General features: G+C 40.9%; 1 protein-coding gene across 1 annotated transcript in view; it reads right to left on the bottom strand.

Moving 5' to 3' along the window:
* The window catches only part of SCFD2 (sec1 family domain containing 2), a 203,100-nt gene that overhangs the window by 104,723 nt on the left and 76,114 nt on the right, over window positions 1-22,263 (bottom strand). Inside the window, exon 5 of the mRNA XM_086464441.1 lies at window positions 9,192-9,441. Coding sequence (XP_086320567.1) covers window positions 9,192-9,441 — 250 coding nt within the window. The remainder of the gene's footprint in view (window positions 1-9,191; window positions 9,442-22,263) is intronic.

Genomic DNA, 22,263 nt, shown 5'->3' with positions numbered 1-22,263 from the left:
AATTCACCCCTGACAAAATCTCATGGTAAGCACAAGAGAATTACCACCAACATGGAGCTGAAGAAAACTAGAAACATCTGAAGCTGACAGTTATTCCTCCTTGCCTAGGTGGAGGCAATGCTGTCTGTCCTTGTGCCATCAGATCCAGCACACAGAGTGGTATTTAAAATAGATACCAAAATGACAAGAATTAGAATACTTAGAAACTCTTCTTAGAAGACATTCAAATGTAACAAAGCAAAATTTTGCAATCTACAGCAAACACCTTAAGATTTGTGTCTTTGTGCAAAAGAAAAACAAACTCCAAAAAATTTCATTAGTTGTCTGTCATATGGGTGGTGACTACTAACAAGTCCGTTTTTTTTCTTTCTTTTCTTTTTGTTTTATTCTGTTTTGGGTTTTTTTTTTCTGTAATTAGACAGTTATTTAATACTTCACTATTTTTGGTTTGCCAGGCTGGGTGTGCTCTGCAAAACAGCAAGAATTCACTCGTAATTTTACAATATGCCAAAACTTGAACATTTTGCAAGGAAGTGACTCATATGGAAAGAAGAAAAAAAGGATTTAACCATGCCATATACATATAAAAGTACCTTTAAAAAAGTTGCCTAATTCTAAAGCAGCTTCTGTTTTCATTTTATGCTTAAAGCAAAGAGATATTTGATGTTAGAAGCATCTTCTAAACGCTATTGAATTTACATGCTGAAAAAGAATACAAATCATTAACAAAAATTGCACCGTATCAGTTTCCTGTTGCAGCTGGCTGTCCTGCTAAGTTGGCAGCGAGACAGCGGCCTGCAGAGCTGCAGGCATATGTCTCATGTTAAAAAGGAAAAAAAAGACTTCATGTTATAAACACTTCAATGAAAATTACTATCCAGTTTGGAGCCAACTGAGACCAGGTGCTGAAGACAAAATAACAGACAACATATGAAAGTTTAAAAAAAATTAAAAATCCCCAACACCACTGGGCTTCCATTGGGATTGTCTTATACCATACATTTTAATGTACATCATGAAATCCAAACAAAATATCCCTGCATGTGTACAAAGCAGATGGTTTTTCTCACCTTTAGGACTATAGCTTTTTAACACTGATTTTTAAGATATGCCCCATACTTTTAAGACCTAAAAAAATATGCATATGCAAATTTAGATATAAATTGATCCAGAACACTACTGCAATTTGTCTCCCAAACAACTCACTAGAAAACATTCCATGTTTCCCAGCTGAGAAATAGCCCAGGAATCTACCCAGGCAGTGATACAAAGCCTGAAATCGGCAACTGCTGATTTGGCTCACTCATCTCCCACTCGCCATCCACAGATTTCGAACAGAAATAGGAAAAAGCCTTTAGAAAGGTCACAGCAGAAAGGTACTGAGGTCTCGGAGAGCTCAAGGGTCCTAAGGAGAGCTGACAAAAGTTAGGATATGTACTCTGTGCCTGCAGATTCAGTGGCTAAAGCAGAGCAGGTCATTGCTTCAGTGAACACCGAGTTTATCCCTGTTTTTGCAGAGACGTCACAACACTCCCCATGAATCCTTCCAATTGTTGTGTAAATCAGACAAATATCTTGGAAGACGTGAACTTTTTTCTCCATGAAGCAAAGGACTGAAGTGTTGCAGCAGTGGCATCTCAGGGTTAATTAAAGTGCAGGAGCTCCCCACACAGCCTTGCTTGCATGGCAAGGCAGCAGCTTTGCTCATGTCTTCCCAGTGCTCCTGGCAGAGCAAACGTCAGATCCACTATCCTCTGGGACTGCCGGACCACAAATACTTTCCATTGGATTGTGTCCAAATGCATCAAGAAAATACAGATACCAGGAGGTCATCTTACACTTACCCTCTGCCAGTCAGAGAGAGGGGTATTATAAGTGTCTGTAAAATCAGCTGAGGCAACAGGAAAAAAAGCCTCCTGAACATCCAACTCCCACTTCAGAATGAAGGAGAAAATGGTCTGGGTTTCCTCTGGCTGTAGTAATGACTGCACTGTGGCAGGATGAAGCTATTTAGCTCTATCAACAGAGACTACATTTTGTCATCCAACACAAAAGGGAAAACTCATTCTAATTGTGCCTAATCTGCACGCCAGCCTGGGAGGGCTCTGTGGGGCAAGGACCATCTCCTTGTTACTGGAGGAGACACAGGGAGCATGGGAGAAAGAGAAAGAAACATTTCCATAATCTGAGATGACTTTCTTTTTTATCATTTGATTGAAGCCGTCCTGTGAGAAAGTTTTTCTTCCTTGTAATGCATCCATGGTGATGTCAGCAGCCCTGGAGCTTGCACAGCCACGCCACACCAGCATTTACAGCTCCTCTCTATATCTCAGCAGATTTAGCTCTACATAGACCATACTCAGTGGCATTTCTGGTGTTTTCCTTTATTACAGAGCAGCAGTTATGACTTGCAAGCTACAGGACAGAGCTGATTCCCCAAACACCACAGCCTATAATCATGTACATACAACAGCCTAATCTGGTGGGAAGAGGTCTTCTTCCCAACTCAAACTGTGGTGCAAAGCTTTCCTGCTAACATTAGGCATGAAAATGACCCTTTAGTGTCAGGGACTAGAAGCAGCTAACCAGTATTTCAGAGAGAAGCCTGTCTGGACATTCAAAATGTTTAGATATTTGATGTGTTGAGGTATTCCCCCACCCTCTGTAACCCACTCCATGAACTTTTAACATAAACAGTTTAGTTTATAAACCTTCACTCTGGTGGGGAGCTGATCTCGATCTACTTGCAGTCAGACTCCCACTCATGCCTGGAATCAATGAGAAATCCTTAAACCCAAGTCCTGGACCCCAGACCTGCAGGACTGCCCCAGAAGGACCCAGCACTGCTAATGCATTGCTCTTACTTTTTGTGCAGACAATGCAAATGCAGAGCTCCCGAAGCGTGAAAGGGCAAAATGGAAGCCCTTGGGAAGGCCTGGGAGACAGCACAGCTTGTTAAGACTTCTCTAAATGTTCAAAAAGAAAGAACTGAACTTTGAATTTCTTGAATTTCATTTCTTTGAAAACTGAGAGGGGACAATATATAATTTTTATTTTTCTATTTTTTTCCCCTAAATGATAGCAAGGAACAATTCGATTGGAGCTTTATTTTATTTTGGATAAATAGAGCCAGTTATAGTTCTCAGCATAAATACCTACATTATATAGAAATACCAGATTAATCCTTCTCTAATTTGTCTACATGTTTCATTAATAAAGCATTTAGCTTTTACCAACATGTGAAAAAACCCTCTTTGTAGCACAGATTAAACTCTCAATAAACAAGAAAAATAATTTAAAAAAAAGACTGCAAATGTTTTCTGCAAGACATGACTTTTTTTATCAGTTTTGTTGTGAAACTCATGGGTTACTTGGAAATAAGCTATCATACAAGCAAGGGGTGGGGCTAGCCTTTCACTGAACTAGTGGAAACTTTATAGAAAATATTGTTGACAAAAGCACGAAAAATTTTAATTCACTCAGCATTTACTCTTGGATTTTATGATTTTAAACAATGGTAGTTTCACAATATTTTCCTGAACTGCATGAATTGGGGGTGGAAGGGGTGGGGAGGGGGTAGAAATCACTAGCAGATACCTAGGCTACACTTCCACTGGGAAGCAGGGGAAGCCCTCCTGCGTCCCTGCACAAGGGGGTGGCACATTCAATCAAATCTAAAGGGCCTACATTGTAACCACAGCCCAGGACCTAATTTCACATCTCCCTCCCCATAACTGGGAAATCGTTGCTCCAAACCAGCAATGAAGCCAAGACCACAGCCAAATAAAAGTGAGCATGTCCTTCCTCTAAGGGAACTGGCCATCCCTTTCTAGGAATGTAAATGCTTATTGCAAAACTGGCTTTGATTTTAGGACTCATGATACTTAGGCCACACTAGCAGGAAGGTAAGTATACCTTCAGGTAGCCTGCATAACATTACCCCCAAGAATTGTGTGCTGAGGACAATCAGAAGCAGAAGCAGCCAAGACACCATGTGTCTAACCCAATACAGCAACGCCTACACTTCAACACACAGAATTTAGAAAAAGCAAGGAAAAGGTATAGAAATCCATTTTATGCTTAAAAATTTCAGGTTTTAGAAGCTGGTAAACAGCAGTTCCTGGCACAAAAGGGTTCCTGCCTCACCTATGCTTGAGAGGGTGCAACTGGTACCTAGAACCCTACCAGCTGCGAGTTACTGCATAGGGGCAGCGTAGCTGGCTGCCCCACAGCACCCAGGGCTGGCCTGCTGGCCTCCTGAGCAGACCACAAAAGGCAGATCTGCTCTACAAAGCTCCCGAAGAGATTTGCAGATGAAAAAGAGAGAACGGTGCAGCTGAAAAAATAGATTTTTAATTGCTTTGCGGCTCTATTAGCATTACTTTTGCATACATTTGTAGCTGCACACAGCTCTATGCAGACATTTACAAAACTAGATGAGCAGATAAGATGATAAAATAAATACAATCTTTTACAGTTTGTTTTTTTTTTAAACAGCTGCCGAAAAGACATACCCCCCCCTCCCAAATGCCCCCAAACCCAGCATTCTGTTGAAAAGCATCATTTTCCATCATGTTTTAGTCTATTCTGTTTCCCCTCCAATTTGTAACATTCTGCTGGAAACAGTGATGAAGAACATATGTCTGCGGTAAATGACACCCAGGAGAAATCTTGGAACTGTTACATTCAGTTTTATTACCCAAGGCATTAAGACAGTCTACCACAACACGTATTATTTAACAGTTCCATCAAACACAACACTATTAATATACTTTTATATTATTATGCATGCAAAAAAAATTGTATCATATTTCCTAAATCTCATTGAGTGATTAACGGGTTGCATTTTCATTTTAATTAACAGTTCCAGGATATTTTTAGTGCTTCAGTGAAACAAGGTGTTACATAAATGCAGAATGTATAAATATTTTGGAAAACATATGTTGAGGCAACAATAAGGTTGAAAAGCCTAACACTCAACAGCCAGGAAATTGTGAGTGCTTACGCTTCTTTCACAATATTAGCTTACACAAGTGCTGCATCTTAATGTATTCTGCAGAGGGCTGTAACCATCTAGGCTACATCAGGGAAACCTACTGTGGCCAACTGGACCGACAGAATCGCTTTCTTTTGCACCACTGCAAATACTAATCCAGTTTCACTAGGTAACACCAAAAACCAAACACAGCATAAATATTGCCTGTGCACTGATGAGCAGCGCCTTTTGGGGGAGGTTTGCTCTAGTTCTGTGAGGCAGTCACATCACTAGAGATTTCCTATAGGCAGAGACTCAGGCAAGCGTAAGTAAGTTCACATTTAACAAGTATAATAGAAATAAAAGACACCGGTATAAACCTGGCTATTACATTGACTGATGACTTGACCTCAAAAGTCAAGTTTTCTAAAGTTTTACAAGGGTTTCGCATTTTATTTCTCCAGTGACTCCATGGGAACACCAAATGAAACCAACAAAAATGTGTATCTGTCAAGACTGCACACCTTCCATGCTTTGCAGAGAAGAGGAAAGCAAAAAGCTTAGGCAGCAGTTCAGAGCCACAGCTGAGATAAACCTTTTAGTTTCAACTTAAATCAACTGAACAGCCTTAGTACAGTGTTGGGTCCAAACGGAAACAAAAATATCAGGCACCAGGTGTAACAGGAAGCAGAGCACAAAGTCCTCTCTGTTCAAAGAAATGTAGTTACTAATACCTAAAAATGTAATTTAATGCTTTTCTTCAAGTTCCAAAATGAGTCACATAAAGCTGAGCGCACCAATCCACTTCATGAACTGCAAACTGCGACCCAGAGAAAGTTACTTGCTGAATATCATATAGAGAGTCTCACTTACTTTATTAGTACTTATTCATCATGTGTAGGAATAACTGAAGCTACATTGTTCTGGTTCTCTGTGGTGTTCAGTCCATACACTAAATGCAGCCATGGCTCATAGAAAATAGGCTATATAATCATGAAATTGAAGCCTGTGCTACAATGCACACAGGAGTCAAATGATGGTTGCATGGGAAACTGAGTTACTGGCATTTCTCAACTTTGAAGTGCTTGGCTTTGCAGCCTACGCATTATTACTTCTGTATGCCTTTTTAAAGGCAAGAGTGAATTTTGCTATCTGTTGCTATAACCAAAGCTGTGCAAATATGCATCGCCAGCAGGGTCTGAAACTTCAGCATGCGGCTCTGCAGGTTAAGCTACTTCCTAAGAGCGTATTTACTGCAGAATGGATATTGAATATTCAGAAACTCAGGTCCCACATGGGAATCTGGAGGCGAGGAGTGAGCCAGCAGGCAGTGTCTTGAACCCACTCAGTAACTGGCTTAGTTTGCTCTCCTGACACATTCAATTTAACATTCTTCCTATCACTTACCTTGATGGAAAGCTGAAAATAAAAGACAGTGAACATTTTGCTTTGTTCTGATCATGAATAAGAGATTCCAAGAATTATTTAAATTTATTTTAGTCTAACTTTCATGGCCATTGAAGAGAAAAAAAGTTTTCTTTTGTTTCTGACTTAAAGTAAAATGAGGAAAGAATGCTGTAGGCCTGGACCACGATCCGTCCAGACCTGTGGCTGTCTGGACAGATCTTGCAGAGCTGGGCTGACCTTGTGAAAACAGGCCAACCTGTATCTGCTAAAAGGAGTAGCTGGTCTGGGGTTCATGGCAGAAGCAGGAGACGTCTCCACATTGTATCCGCTATTGCATCAAAAGGGGAAATTGGCGCTGCCATCTGTTCCCTGACTTTCAGCCCTATTACAAAGCAAGTCATCATGCTGCGCCTTTGAAAGAAAGCTTGAGGGTGCTCCTACGCTTCTGACTTGCTTTGCCTCTCAAGCAGCAAGCAAGGTACCCAAGTTTCAGAGGGAAGCAGGATGTAGAACACAGGCCTGGCAAAATGCAGGTCAAGGAAGAGTAGGTCTAAGGCTGCTTATGTTTTCTCAGTCTTCCCAGTTCAACTGCAAATATAGCAAACTACAAATTCAGCAAATTCCACTAATGCAGAGAAAGCAATCTGTTGGATGAATAAAGGCTTGAAAACTACCTAAGGGACATTCCTAGAAATTCCATTTTATACTTTCCTCCCAAGACAATCCTTATTTTTGGTCATGACATGAGTTTTAATTTTTTTTCCTCTTTTATGAATAAGCCAAAGAACTGTTGTTCTAAATAAAATGTAAAACCAAAGAATGCTGATAAACCAAAAAAGTTTGCAAGCAAAGGGAAATACTACCACATGCTTGTGCAGAAAGCACAAACATGGTTGTGCTAAACACACAGATACAGAAATAGAGGGATGCAAGGACTCTGGCTCTGTGTTATGCAATGAACTTCACATAATAATGATGTGCTTGGTCTAAAACTACCTGTACTGGGTCTGGCTGGGATGGAGTTAACTTTCTTCACAGCAGCTTGTATGGTGCTGTGTTTTGGATTTGTGGCTAAACCCACATTGATAACTCACGAATGCTTTGGCTGTGGCTGAACAGTGCTTCCACAGTGTCAAGGCTTTCTCTTTTTCATAGTCAGATGCCCCACATAACAGAGTGAATACTCACGGCTAAGGAAATGAATGCTGTACTTCAGACACCCACCATGCTTCTAATAGTCTGCCCATCATGTAAAAAGAAGTAATTTTATTTCATAAACTAAAGAATCTTTGTACTGAAACATTCATACACCTGTTCATCCGCCCAGAAGTTGAGAGCAAACACCCAGATATTCACTTTTACTCAGGAAACATGCACACTGGAAATCAAGCATACAAATATTTTGTAAAAACTGAAATTACTGACAGGTTATGGAACATAAGACAAGCACAACGTCTATTTTGACCTCCATCTGTGCTTGCAACTACATAACCTGAGAGCATAGAGAGCAACAAGGGAAGCATCTATGCACACAGGAATGTAGCTTCTCTTTGGTACTTAACTGAAGTTTTACAGACTTCAAATCTTTCCATATTTATGCTAGGCACAACAAAGAGAAACTGATAAAGTTGTGATTAAAACCACTGTCCATTATAGGAGAAAACGCAAAATATGAAAATGGAGGTTTAGGAATGACAGCACCACATCCAGTAGAAGACACCACTGAAGCTGTGAAGGAAGCACCATATAGGGGACAAGATGTGCATACAGTACATATTGAAAAACAGGAGAGCAGAAGTCTACAAGAAGCCTTGAACATCGCAGGCACCATGGACAGGACTATCAAAATAATTGCACTGTGCAAATATGAATGAACATGTCCATTCCTTCAGTAAAAGTTTTTTAACCATTACAGTATTTTACACTCAAACCAACAGCAGACTGGTCAGATCACACTTGTATTTTGAAGCAGAAGCGTCCACAGGGAATAGTACCAGAATAACCAACAGTGGTATTATCCCACTTCCCTTAAGACTCCACACTTAGGCCCATTCTTGGCAAAGGCTTTTGATTGTAAGCTGCCCACGACATCTTGATTTATGTTCATATGCTCCTTACCTCAAAGATGACCTGGCCAATGACCTGCCCGCTATTAGTAAATATTGAGAAAACTGACAGCAGGAAGTAAGATCCCTTCTGCCATTCAGATATGCCACCCTCGAGCCATAGTTCATGCATTTTAATGAATGTTTTTAACCACTGTATTTTTCTAAAATGTGACACCAGCAGCAAGAGGTTAGGGCTTTCCTACTCTATGAGTGCTCATCTAAAAAAAGGCTTACTGTGCTATTTTTAAAGGCTAATGTTCACATTGTTTCAGCAAAAAGCTCAGTGTTGGTTTTAGACACATTTCTTCTTTTATGCCAGACAGGCCAGCTCCTCGTATTCACAAAGCAACTGCGGTTCACTGAACATGTTTCCAGAATTAATTCTGACTTCCCAGGGTCAACTTTACACTGATCAATTAAAGAAATGGTGGAAAAGATTACCTTATGAAAACATATAAACTTAGCCAACCTTTAACAAAAAAGAACAACTTGTAGAGCTTCCATCAGACTCAGCACTCTTCAAGGACAGCCTGTCAGCATTTGGCATATAAGAATATGGGAGATGGAACAAATCTACAGGAAATCCTTGTGCTTACTCATGTACCCTCAGCACCACAGACGAGTCAAGCTGCTTTTACGTGTTTCTCCCAGTTCCTGCATTACCAGCCATCCAATTTCTCACCACACAAGCAGAATCTTACCTGTTATTTTCTGCAACAACGGAGATGTGTCTGGCTCATCACAAATGGCCTCGACTAGGGCCTTTTTCACCTCTTCTTCAGCTGCATCCAGCTCTTTCCCACTTTTGATTTCTCCAACCACAGAATACATGTATACTAGCAAGACAAGAAAGTCCTCGCAGGTATAATCATCTTTCATCCTCTCATTGTAAGACTTGATCATTGGCAATAACTGGTTCAAAACACTGGGCATTTCTGACTCACCAATAGTCTGAAAAAAAGAAGGAAGATCGTGTCAGATTGCCCCCGTACTGCTTATCAGTTAGCATCAGACCCACTCCTGCCTGCAACTGCAAGTTATTATTTCTCATAATAGCAGTGCTGATATAATGTAACATTGTTCAAGTATTTGCATTCTCATTTGTTAGCACATGCCCCTGTGACTTATTTGCTGCTCAGACAGCAAATTAGTTTCCTACAAGGTTTTTCCTAGGGACTCAGGATAGCAGCATCTTAGCACTTGATTACATCTTCTCCATGTACCAGTACGATGAGAGGACAGGAGCATCAGTCTCTGTGGTATAGGCAGAAATGGTACAAAACACAAGGTGAAATGCTTCCTCTAAAATTTGGGCCTGCTCCTTGGGCCTGATTTTATACTCCAGCAGGGAGTTCAAAGCCCAGCTCCCATTGACTTCAGCCGCTATTGTGAGCTCTCAGCACATCTGCTGAGATGCTGACCCTATGCTTTCAGGTCAGAAACACAAAAAATGAGAAACCGAGGGAACCACCTGCGAAGCATGTCGTTTAAGTGACCGGCATGGTTTCCTAGAAGAGCTCTACGACAGAGCAAGGACAGGGCAGCAGTCACCACCCTAGCGTGTGCCCTGACCCTCTTCTCCCTCTGCCTCCTTCACAGCACGCTCAGCAGCTTCTCAAGCCATGTAACAGGAGTCTTCCACACTGAAAAAGCCTTCTTTGCTAGGCAGGTCAGGCTCATTCCCACAGCACATCCATGCTGTGAGGCAAGTAAGGCCAAGGCCATGTGGAAGCAGGGAGAAGTACATGACTGTGAGGTTGAGAGATGATCATAAAGTGTATGAGAGGAAGGCTGCCAGAGAAAAGAAAGGGAAACTGAGAGTATTCTGGGATGTTCCAGGTCCTCAGTAGTTGAAATTGCACTCATCTCTGTGGGACAGGTGTCCGTACAGCTTTACTGTGTTGTAAAAACGAGACTTCAGACATGAATCCCCTGAAGTGCCACACTGACATCCACATCATCTAACACCAGAGTCAGGGTTTAGATCCACCATACATGTCTCTACCACTCAGGAGCGCAGAGTGACTAATTGTACTGGCAAAATGCCACCCTTGCTGTGCACACACACATGTGTATGAAATCTTCACACGCTAGTTTTCTGCAGTAGGTTAGTTTGCAGCTCAGCAGTGGGATGAGGTAAGGAGCAGGGCCAGTGCAAGGCAAGCAGGAGACGCGCGCTGTTCCTGCGTGGGGAGAGAGGTGTCAGCCGAGAGAAAAGCTTTCCTGTATTGGTGGCAGCAATCGCTCAGATCCATCCAAGAGGTCTCCTGCAACACCAGTACCCTGCCCCTTGCCCTGTGATCACCAAAAAGCTCCCTGTGAAGACCTGTGGGTCAATTCCTTGTGTACAGCAAAATATCAAATCTCTTATAATCTAAAGAGTCAAGTCTGCAAATATTTATTCTTGGTTGTTACTACAGTAACTTCAAACAGACTAGTCATGGTAAACAGGCATCACAGCCAATAATATACCCTTTAAATAGATTCACAATAAGTAAATAAAATACAAAAAAAACCAAACCAGAAAGAGACACAAGTTTATACAATAACAAAATCACACAATTAGGTTTATCGCTGCTTTTAACTGCATTAATTTAGTTCTGAGCTTTTCTGACAACTGAGTAGTTTTTTCTGAAACCCAGGCATGGATTTCAGAGTCTAACTTTTGAAACACAGAAACTGGAAGTTTCATCTCCTGGAGTACTCCATACAACACTTCAGGGGGTCCTGGGTTTGGCTGTATTTTGTTTTAGTTGTTCTTTGACAATCTCAGAAACACTAACAAGCATCTCATAAACTGTAATTTTTATACTTATACTGATCCACTACAGTTCTTGATCATGAAGTAAGCATGAGTTATTCTAGCTCTCAAGGAACTTTTCTCCAGCCTGTGCTACAGCAAACACTTCTCCAGACTTTGGGCCCCAGCTCCTGACATACAAGTTTTGTCATGGACCCATCTCTCAAGGAAGATGTAATGTTTCTATTTGAATACATACCTTAGAGAAGCATTTTCTAACTACCCACAAGCTAAACCTAAAAGTAAGTGCAACCATGGACTTGAAGCAGTAAATTACAAAGCTACAGTGGTCAAAAGCATGTGGGAGCCAAAACAGAACATTTAGAAATCTAGGAGGGGTTGGCACACTGTGTGTGTTTGGGCAGGGAGCGTTAAATCACATGCACAGCAAGTCCAGGCACTGCTTCGCCTGGGAAGCAAATCTATGGTGTTCGGTGCCAGTCTGGCATACGCTGGCAGCTGGGTCACCCTCAAGACAAGGCTGTTGGTTCCCAAATTCCAACTCAGCCCTGCCTCAGTTCAGTATTACCTGCTCTCTTCTTGAAAAGTGACACAAACAAATTCTCATCTGTACACCAGTACAATAAATATCAGATCATCCAGATCCTAAAATGGATAAAGACAAAACTTAAAGGAATTCAGAGGTATGCAGCTACTGGGAGAAAGCCACCCACAACGAACAAAAGCCTAATCAGTCCTAAAAATCTAACAACTGAAGATTAACCTACATGTGGAGTTATTCTGGAATAGATGACAACCTTCAATCTATATTAACCTGAAGTCACTTTTAAGAAGAGGCAAGTCCTATGCCACATCTACTGGCCCATCATCTATTCCCCCCTCCCCTCCCAACACACAAACTCTCTACTTCACCCCATCTCTAAATATCGCATAGCATGCTCCTACAACACCAAAGATGAGTTCTTGAAAAAGCTCTACTCCAAATGCACAAATTATCCAAATGCACAGAGCATCGAGGTTGTCCAAAACAGTAGAGTTAACAGATTGTGCTTGAGGATAGTAGCTCCTGAAAGTACACGTGTACAGCATCTCTGGCAAACTTTCAAACACACATGATAAAAAAAATTTGGTCTAAACTTTCAGGATGATTTACTGTAGGGTGGGCTAAAACTCAACAACTTAAAGCAACAATTGCCACCTCTTATCTTCAAAGTAAAAATGAAAGAGAAAAAAAAAATTAAAGAGCTATAATAAACCGTTAACATCAGAACGCATGTAGGGTCTTTCTGGGGTATGAACTTCTCTGGAATGTTTTTCCCTTATCTCTTGGGAAATGGCACTACAGAGGACTTCAAATGGAACTGCCAAGTTTCAGAGGCTATTTTGTCCAAACAGGCCAGTTGGACTGGAGCATGCATGAAAAAAAAAGGAACTCGCAGCCTCACTGCAGAGCATGGCTCCGCAGGGAGCTGGGAAATTTGCCTCAAACAAAATCCACGGGCAGATTGTCATTATCTGGCCACCTCCGATGATTTAGGGGCTCCCTGCACTGCCTAACAATCAATCAATTACCCTGATTGAACAACGCTAAAACACAAGTTTTAAAAATGTAACTACCCATGACCCAAATTTCCTGCTGGTTATGTTGGCCTCGGGTTAGCCCCATTTGTCTATCATCAAGGGAGCCAATAAAAATAATAAAAACAGGTCAATTCTGAACTTTCCAAAGTCTATATAAAAAATTACCGCTGCTTAACGCAGAGCCAGCTAAGGCCCAAGCTCTAACACCTTCTGCTCCGTTGAACTGTTTGGGCATTTTAATGCTATAATCATATATTCTTCAGAATCCAGGGAGAGTTTGTGATAGATTTTTGTTGCTTTCCATCTCTTTCCTCCACCCTCCTTAGTTATTTATTTTTAAAACTTAAGCTGTGTAATAACTTACTGTCCCTAAGGGTAAATGAACTGACATCAATTTGCTGATTTTTGCAAAAGGCCTGAGTTTTGGCAGATGAGAGGACAGTGAAAAAAGAACAAATGTAATTTTTTTTCAATTTTTAAATACTGAACATGATATTTTGCTTCAAAAGTGACATTTAAAATGTGATTTAAAGGATCTACAAGAATTAAGAGGAAGTGTAATAAACTCAAGAAAAAATGTTTTGCATTTCTGTGAAAGGCATTATTTTCAGTATTAAATAAACCTGTAAGAATCTAAAGCCATATGTATCATTAGAGATCTTTTACACAATAGAAAACAGAGTGCACTGGGGAGGAAGAGAAGAGGAAGGTCAGAGTTTACTTGAATTAACACGTGTCCCTGACAAAATTGAGAAGAGAACTGAGCACTCTAATCCCCATGCTTCCAGCCCACTGTCCTCAACACATCATTAAAAATATTAAAGCAAAAATCAACTTCAAGGAAGTGGAATTTATTTTCTTTTAAAATCCAGGAGGAAGGAGGAGATAAATCTTAAGAGACTACTTCATTATGTAAATATTCTAGCAGCTTTCCATTTAGGAAGCAAAACATGTTTAATTCCTTCAGAGGTCGCATGAGTTAACAGAACTTTTTGGAATGGGAACCACACAGCTTTACAATAGCAAGGAATTTTATTGGGAAAAAACAAAACTAAAAAGCAACCCCAAAACCCATCTGCAGGTAAAACCAGCAGAATGATCAGTGGAAGCTCACAGGCCCTTGGGTCATTCGCTCCTGGGCTGCCATGTTTAATAGAAGCTCCTTTTATTGATAACTTAGGCAGGAAAAGAGGGTTCATGAGTTGTGGACTAAGCAGCTTTCCAATGTCACTCTATCTGATTTGTCATGTTTTACCTGGGTTTGACATTTTGTGTTTCACAATTTTGCAGCGTATTAGATTACCCGCTATCCAGACAAAGGCAGAATATTCTACCCACTAAAAGTGACAATGGCACCAAGGGAGGACCTCATGGGTATGCAAAACCAGCTCAGATCCTTTGATGGCAACAGGTCTCTGCGGCAGTAGTCATCTTAGTGAAAATGAGAGGCGCTGCGAAGCTAAGGAGTCTTAGCTGCCTGCAGTGCTCAGCTGCCCATAAATCAAACGCTGTAGTGCTGTTACTCGCTGTTTTACACTGTTTGGCCACCTGAGACTTGGGGTTGATTGCATGTAATTTCCATATGGGTGAGAAGATGTCTGTACTCCCTAGTCCTAGCAAAACAATCATTTCATGTATTTAGTTTTCATTAAATGGCCTGCGGGTGACTAGTGGAAGTATGATCTTACCATGCAAATTATGTTTTTCACATGAAGCTCTACAAAGTATTATAATTCTTGACTTGGGCAGGTTTTCATAAAAATATACTTTCTCTTTGTCTTCCTCTTCCATATTTGTAGGTTATGATTGAAGAATAACCAACCCAAAACACAACACAAAAAGTGAAGGTCTTCGCAGTACTACGCTCTCACCATTAAGAAACCCCTCAATCTGTCAGAGTCAAAATACATAGCATCTGATTATTCAGGCAGGCTATTTAAGAAGAGGATGAAACTATTTTGATAACTGAAGTCCACTGTCTGTACAATTCCTTTTGCAGGAAGTGAGCTTGGATGCCAGAGACGTTTTTGTCTCAAACTTATGTTTCCAGCTGGGGAGGGTTGACCAAGTCTTGCCTTGCAGGGAGAAGGAGCAAACTTTAGCCTCAGGAGAAAGTAAAAGAAGCATCCAGCAAACTCAAGGCAGCTTGAGAGTGAAGGTGTGAAATGCTGGCAGTAAATGGCTGCTTCCAGTAAAAAAAAAATAAGTGCAAGTCGTTAAAGATAACGGGAGGATCACATTGCCTTTTGTTGGGGACCAAAACAGGTTTATGGCTTGCCCCTGTCAAGGGACTTTCATTTTCCTCTGTTTAATGGAAGTATCTGTCTATTGACTTGATAGACGATACAGAAATCCACCAAGAATAAGCATATAAAGAAAATAGCAGAGAACTAAACTGCTAGTGAGAGACACAGGAAACAGTAAAAGCACCCAGGACCCGTCTCCTCTGTCATTACTCTTAATGACTCCTCCGTCTTTAATGAAATATCCCTACAGAGCCAATTCTGTCTCCTGTCCCCTTTTTGGCATTTATCACCCGCTCTGAGCACTGCCCCAAGAACTATATTCTCAAAACCGCAGAGACAATTTCCAGGCAGCCCTTGTAGACAGAGTCTTAAAATTCTACCGTAAACAAATAAAAAGCAAATAAAAGAAAACGAGAAAGCTTTTAAAAAGCTATTTTTAACCTGGCTCATGCTGTCAGAGACACAGATCCACACTCATCCTACATGCATGCTCTCCCAATCAGCCTTCATTCTTGCGTTCTGCCCACCACAGCAGCCTCTTCCTTCCTTCCAGCCTGCTGAAGCGTTTCTGTGACTGTGCATTAAAACAAATTGTTTTAACCAGACTGGTTCTCTGCTTGGGTTTACTGCTTGGCCACAGAAACACTTACACAAGCCACGAAGGACAAGGATTGGACTGCTTCTTTATGCAACAGCGCTGGTTTGAAGCCTACATGAATTAGAGTTTAAGGTTGCCAAGAGATATAAAAGACAATTATATAAATAATCACCTGCTCTTTGGATGACTTCTTCAATACACTGTCATAAGGCCAGATTCTTAATTGGTGTCTATCAGTCAACACCACAGACATCAACATTCCTTTGCCAATTTATACCTGCTGAATATCTCTCCAGGAAGTTAGCACTTACTGCAAAACACAGTGACAAATCAAAGGCAAGAAAAATTAACCTATAACATAAAGCTTTTAAAAAGCACAACATTTGTAAGCTCTTCTGGTCAGAGATGGGGTTTTTTTAACATATGTCTTGCATAATTCCAAAAACACACCACCGACACTTAACAGCTAATATGTGATAACAACAAAATACTTAAAACAAGCTGTTCAAGCCCTATCATTTCTAAAGCCAAAACAAAAGCAAAGCCCAGGACAGATCTTTCAGCCAATAGCTCCTGAGCCCATGATCATGACTTAAGCAATTGAATTCCACACATAACCCATAGCCAAAGTAGTGTATTCCAGTATTTTTCTTTAACCTAACTTCCTCAGGAAATAAAAAGAAATTCTATTTTGAACAACATAATTAAGATTTCCTCCTATCACCTTTCTCTTGCCTTCACTGAGCACCGCAGTTGTTCAACAGTTTCCCATTTTCAATCATCTTGCAACTTCTTCAGTTATTTTTTTTTCTTGATTTACCAGAGGCAGATACAGAATCCCAAAACTTATACATACATTTTGAGAAAATTTAAACGGCACCACAAAAGCTTCTCATAAACCCACTGTTATCTAATCTTCCATAGTACAGAAATCACTTCATTCCAATGAGTTATGCTGTCTGGCGATCTATCATTACATCATACAGTCCAGTTTTCCCCTCTCTCTTTGGAAACCATCTAAGCGTACAGCTGTGTTAAGATATTTTAACGGGTTCAAGGGGGCTCAGCAGCATCAGTATACTGAGAAAAGGATATTTAATAAGTCTGGATTTTATTAGACAAAGCGCTGCAAGAATAAGGACAATTTTACTTAAATCACTGCATGTCTGACATAAGAGACTCACCAGCAAGTTAAAAAGGGAGTACTTCCAACCTACACAGTCAAAAGCTTTTAGCTGTGATGGCTTCTACAGATGTGCTTGGTAAAAACATGAATCAGCATGGCAAAAACAGTGTCTGAAGAATGAAAGAGTACAGGCATAGTCAAGATAAAACACGTATCAGAGAAAAATCTTGGTGGTATCCACGTCAGGATTTTGTGTGTGTGGTTTTTTGAGGTTGTTTGTTTGTTTTTAAAAGCCTTGGAATATTGGGAAAACTGCCAAGAGATGGCAGGGGTTCAAAACTGAGAAAAGGGCACGGGGATAACATAATATTCTAGGAGGTCAAGACTGACATTGGCTTTGAGGAGAACAATGGGAAAGTATTCAGTCACTACAAAGCAAAGGAAAAGAATCCGCAGGGACAGAAAACAAATAAATGGGATATAAATCAAGAAAAATATAGTACAACCAAACCAGTCATTCAATAGTGCAGACCATATCTGCAGAAGCAGAGAATTCTACCCCAGGAGATGGTTACTGAAAAAGATTTGAGGTGCACTGGACAAAGACAAGGATGTGAATCCCTCCTTAGATCACTAGCTATAACCCTCCAGGTTGCAAAAACAGGTGATCCAGAGGTGATAAAACATCTAAAAAATCACAAGTAGACTAGAGAAGGCATGGAGGGATTGATGGCTCACTCTCTGTCCCAACACAAGAACTAAGGGACAATATACAAAGCTGGTAAGAGCCAGTTTAAAAAGCAAATTAAAAGGAGGTAGTTCTTCATGCAATTTGCTCAGATGTTGAACTCTTTGCCAAAGGTTGTTGTGCTGCTAAACTCTTACTTGGGTTCACAAAGATAATGTGAAAACTCACAGGGGAAAAATTTTTCATCAAATATTAGTAAATACAGAGAAACCACATCTGTTCCAGAACTCAAAATGGTTGGAGCTGGGAGAGTATCATATAACCTCATCCTCTTCTCTTAATCTTCTGTAGGCAGCTGCTTCTGAGTATGGTTAGAAAAAGCAAACTAGCTCAGCCACATTTTTGATCCAGAATGCATGTATTTACCTCAAAGCCACGGCAAAAGGACCAATACAACTACAAAATACAGTATCCAGGCGAAAGAAATCGGGGAGCAGGTTTATTACAGTATGTGGCACTGTCAGGATTAATTCTGATATATTGTGCCCAGTTCCAGTGTCCACATTTCTAAGAAGATGCAGAAAACTAGACATAATGTTGGAGACAGTTACACAACAACTAAAAGAGTGAGACAGCTGGCTTAACGAGAGGAAGAATAACAGTTAATGTATGTCTCTTCAGACAGAAGAAAATTTCAGAGTACAAGACAGCTCTTGAATCTAGTCAAGAAAGGCACAGGAGAAACAAGGGAAGTTGAAACTACGACTTTGCCAGTTCTCAAGTCAGTGGAGATGCTCTCAGTGGCGTGCATATTTTGGAGACTTTGGAGGGTGAAAGGACAGAAAACAAGCAGAAAGCACAAACTCAGTGGTCTCACGCAATAAAACACTATGCATAAAATGCATCCGGTGAATAAACCCATAAACTCTTTGGCACAGTGCTTAATTGCAGTGAAAGGAATTGTGAACTGTGAGAGAAAAACACTTCAGAAATTGCAGAAAGGATAAAGGTAACACATACTGAAAGACTGGACGTGTTGTGAGTGCTGGCACACAGCAGAAGTTATAAAAGGAGACTGACAGTCAAAACAACCCCATCTTGTGCCTTTTCCTCCACATTCTTGCCTTTTCAGGCACCTCTTCTCTCTCAGCCCTTTGTTCTATGCATCATCCTTCACTCCTACGCTAGTTTAATGTCAGATATTCCAGAAACTCCTCAGGGCTGCAGGAAAACCTCCAGACTTTTGGTGACAGGTCAGCCCATGGTGGACACTGGTACCAGAAATGAAAAAATGAGATTACCTGAGATAGGGGTAAAACAGGAAAACAAGTCCTAAGGGGTGAAAAACAACAGGAGTTTGGAGCCCACACAACTGTTTGGGTTCATTTGAAAGAAAAGTGTCTTCTTATTGCTGTTAGCTTTTTGTGCTTAAGTGTGTTGCCTCACCATCAAAATTTTTGAAGTTCTGCCCCTAGAAGTTTGACACTAACAGACAATTAGGACTTCTATCATACATTGCCACAAGCACCCATGCCAGTTTGCACCAAAGCATCACACGAACTACCATTCCAACTAAGTTAGGGGAAACATTAACCTGATAGCTTTTAGTGATGCTTAGAGATTATACTATTACATAAAATATGCTGAATAAGGGTACTGTTTTGACCAAAACATACCCCATTTTGCAGTATCCCTGAGATGCAACTTCTTGTTGACAATTTTAACAAAAATGGATGCAGATCTGAGCAAAGCAGCATTCTCTCTCCCCATCCCTTCTCTTTTTCTCCTTTAAAAAAAGGCCAAAAAACTTCGTGAAAATTTGGCACAAAGATAAACATACCTGCCAAAAGCTGTTGGAATTTACCAAAATACTAGGAATTGAAACTCCTACAAGTCAAGAAACTTTAAATCCATTTAAAACATCAACTTACATGAGATGGTCATATGAGACTAGATGATGGATCATGTTACTGCATTTTACAGATATGAATTTAAACAGTAGCTAACTTGGAAATGTTTTGCATCGTCTTTAAAATATTCTATAACTTGGTATGCAGATAGACAAAGACATAATATATGACATAAACCACAAAGCAAAAATATATGGACATGGGAGGTTTGCATAGGAGAAGATCCCACTGCTCTGCCTACAGCCCCGGTTGGAACCACAGGAAGGAGACAGAACGGCAACACAAAGACAAGCAAAGGCAGATTATCAGTCCACTGCAAAGCACCACAGTTGTTAATCAGTACAGTAAATGTTATCACAATAGAGTACCGACATTTCTAGCCCTTGTACAAGGCTCACCATGCTTTAAACAGGATTCAGGCTTTCATGGTGATTAAAGGCAGATGTCACATGCATGAGCAAGTTTGTAACTTATGAACCCCTCATCCATTTTTGTGTATGGAAGGAATCTTTCAATGACAGGACATCTTCACTGGAGGATGCTTGCTGTGGCATGATTTGCACAAGGAAGAACATTTTCCTTCCCTTTTTCAGGTTTGGAAGAATAAAACAAGCTTAATTATACAGCTATATGTCATTTCATCCTATGAAATGTATCAGGTTAAAACCTTCATTTTCTGTCCAGCTTTCAACTGCCATTAAAAACAGGTTACCATCTTTCAGAGAACAGACGGCAGAAACCACAGTGATACTTCAAAATAAAGGATGTATTTTTTTCCCTATAAATGTGCAAGAACTGCAGCTGTAATGGCTATTGATCATATATCTAATACAAAACATCAAGCAAAATACAGGCATAGGCAAAATGACAATTATTTTTCCAATGTGATAGTGCTACAGTGAAAAACTTCCGAAATCCCATTCTTTTAATCTTCTCATCCCATCTGGCAAATGTTTTCCTGCTCTAGAAGCTAGAAGTTATGTCTTCAAGCACAGTTTAACTCGACTGCCTATGAGCTGTTCCTTCAGCTCCTTAACTGAGCAGGAATCCTCCACGCTGGCATTCACATGTGGTGGTGAACAGACTGCACGCCCTGGGTTGGGCACACCTGTGCACGGGTATACGACCTTCCAGGACACCAGTGATCAGAAAGTATACCCCACGCCTGCTCATCAGTCACGATGCTCCATGCCCCTTGGCCCACGTGCCCTTGCCACAGCCAGCATGCAGCAAGTCCTCTCCTCTTTCAGCTCCTTTCAGTGTTCCCATTGTCCACCTGTGGGACTGGGCTGTGCTGGGTGGCAGTGACGGTGGTTTTGCAGCTGACTCCTTGCTCTGGATAGAGAAGATATCAGGCTGCTCTCCCACTATGGCTGCAAGGGCCATGTGAGGGCATCCTGGCTGCCAGGGATGGCTCCTGCCACTCCTCCTCCCCGTCTGTTTGTCCAGCACGAGCTACAGCTAGGAAAACAATCCCGGCTTTCTGTCCCCCTGGGATTTCCCTCCCACTCAGCCAAATGCCTGAGTCAGCATAACTATCCCTCATGATATCACATTTGTGCAAAGGGAGCTGACTGAAGCACAGGACATCTGGTCCCAATATCTAAAACACTTAAATCATGCATGTCATTCCAAACATTTAAGGCCTTCAGAAGTTTCCAGTTACTTTCATATATATTTCCTAGTAAGGATTTCTTACATTCAGGTTTCACTCCGAAGATCTGGGGAAATGTATATTCCATTCCATTTTAACTAGAAAAAAATCAACCCAGCCTTAAAGATAAGCCCAGATGTGATTTAATCTACCTTTATATTAACTATTTTTTTCAATTAAAAAATCACCTTACCCATTTAATTATTCCAGGACAATACCAAAATATGCTTACAATTCAGATTTCAATAACAGGTGAAAATAAGGTGGTTGTATGTGCAATGGTAAAAAACAAAACAAAACCCCACAAATTCAGTTGTATGTGCTAGACAGTGAGGTACCAAGATATTTTCTAGTTCCCCATTGTGCTTTTTGGTAGGAGAGAAAGGAGGCACGGCCCAGTGGTCAGGCACCAGACTGAGACTCTGGAGACCGACGCTCACCTCCATGTCCAACTGTGAGCTTCTTGCTTTTCTGAATCTGTAACCAGCAGTAGATTCCTCATGCTATCAGGAGTTAGTGCTCTGGTAGTCTGATGCCGAGACACAGGTATGAGTAATAACATTCAGTGCAGCAAATAATTCCCTTTGCAGCCCCCACATACACTGCGAGCCATGGTACGCTGATGCCAATACAGCAGAGGCACACGGAGCCCTGTAACCTATTTAGTTCAAGTATGAATCGTCGTTGAGCTGTCATGGGATGGAGCTCAGTATTAACTAGCTTCTTTTGCAAAAGCCAGTACCAGTATGTCTATCTACCTCACAGCCTCTCTGGCACAACCTTTGTAGGAGAGAAAATATAGCACTTTGATATAATTTCTATTCTTCTCACCTGTTTCCCCACACCTCAGGGTGGGAGTGCTTCCAACCTCTACTGTACGCGGCTTCTACTGCAGTGTATACATACCACTGTAAGAGCAAAAAAATCCTAATTTCTTTTTTGGCAACTACTAGAAAACTCTTCACCCCCTCCACAGCGTAGAAAGCTCCCGCTTTTCTAACAAGCTGACTGTCAGTCTGCTCTCAGGACACGAGAATCAGACATTTGGGGCATAAGTGACATTCCGTACGGAGACGGCAGCAAAAAAGAAGAGGTATGAGAAACTGTAGTTTGAATGACAGAATCCAGAGGATCTTGGTTATATGTTACAACTCACAAAATACTTTAAGTCATTTATCTGAGACTTGGATCCTATTTTGGAAGGCAGAC

Source organism: Leptosomus discolor, chromosome 4 (assembly GCF_034619465.1).
Source record: "Leptosomus discolor isolate bLepDis1 chromosome 4, bLepDis1.hap2, whole genome shotgun sequence".
Classification (NCBI taxonomy): Eukaryota; Metazoa; Chordata; class Aves; order Leptosomiformes; family Leptosomidae; genus Leptosomus; species Leptosomus discolor.
The sequence above is the reverse complement of the archived record's forward strand: the minus strand, read 5'-3'. Positions and strand labels throughout refer to the sequence as shown.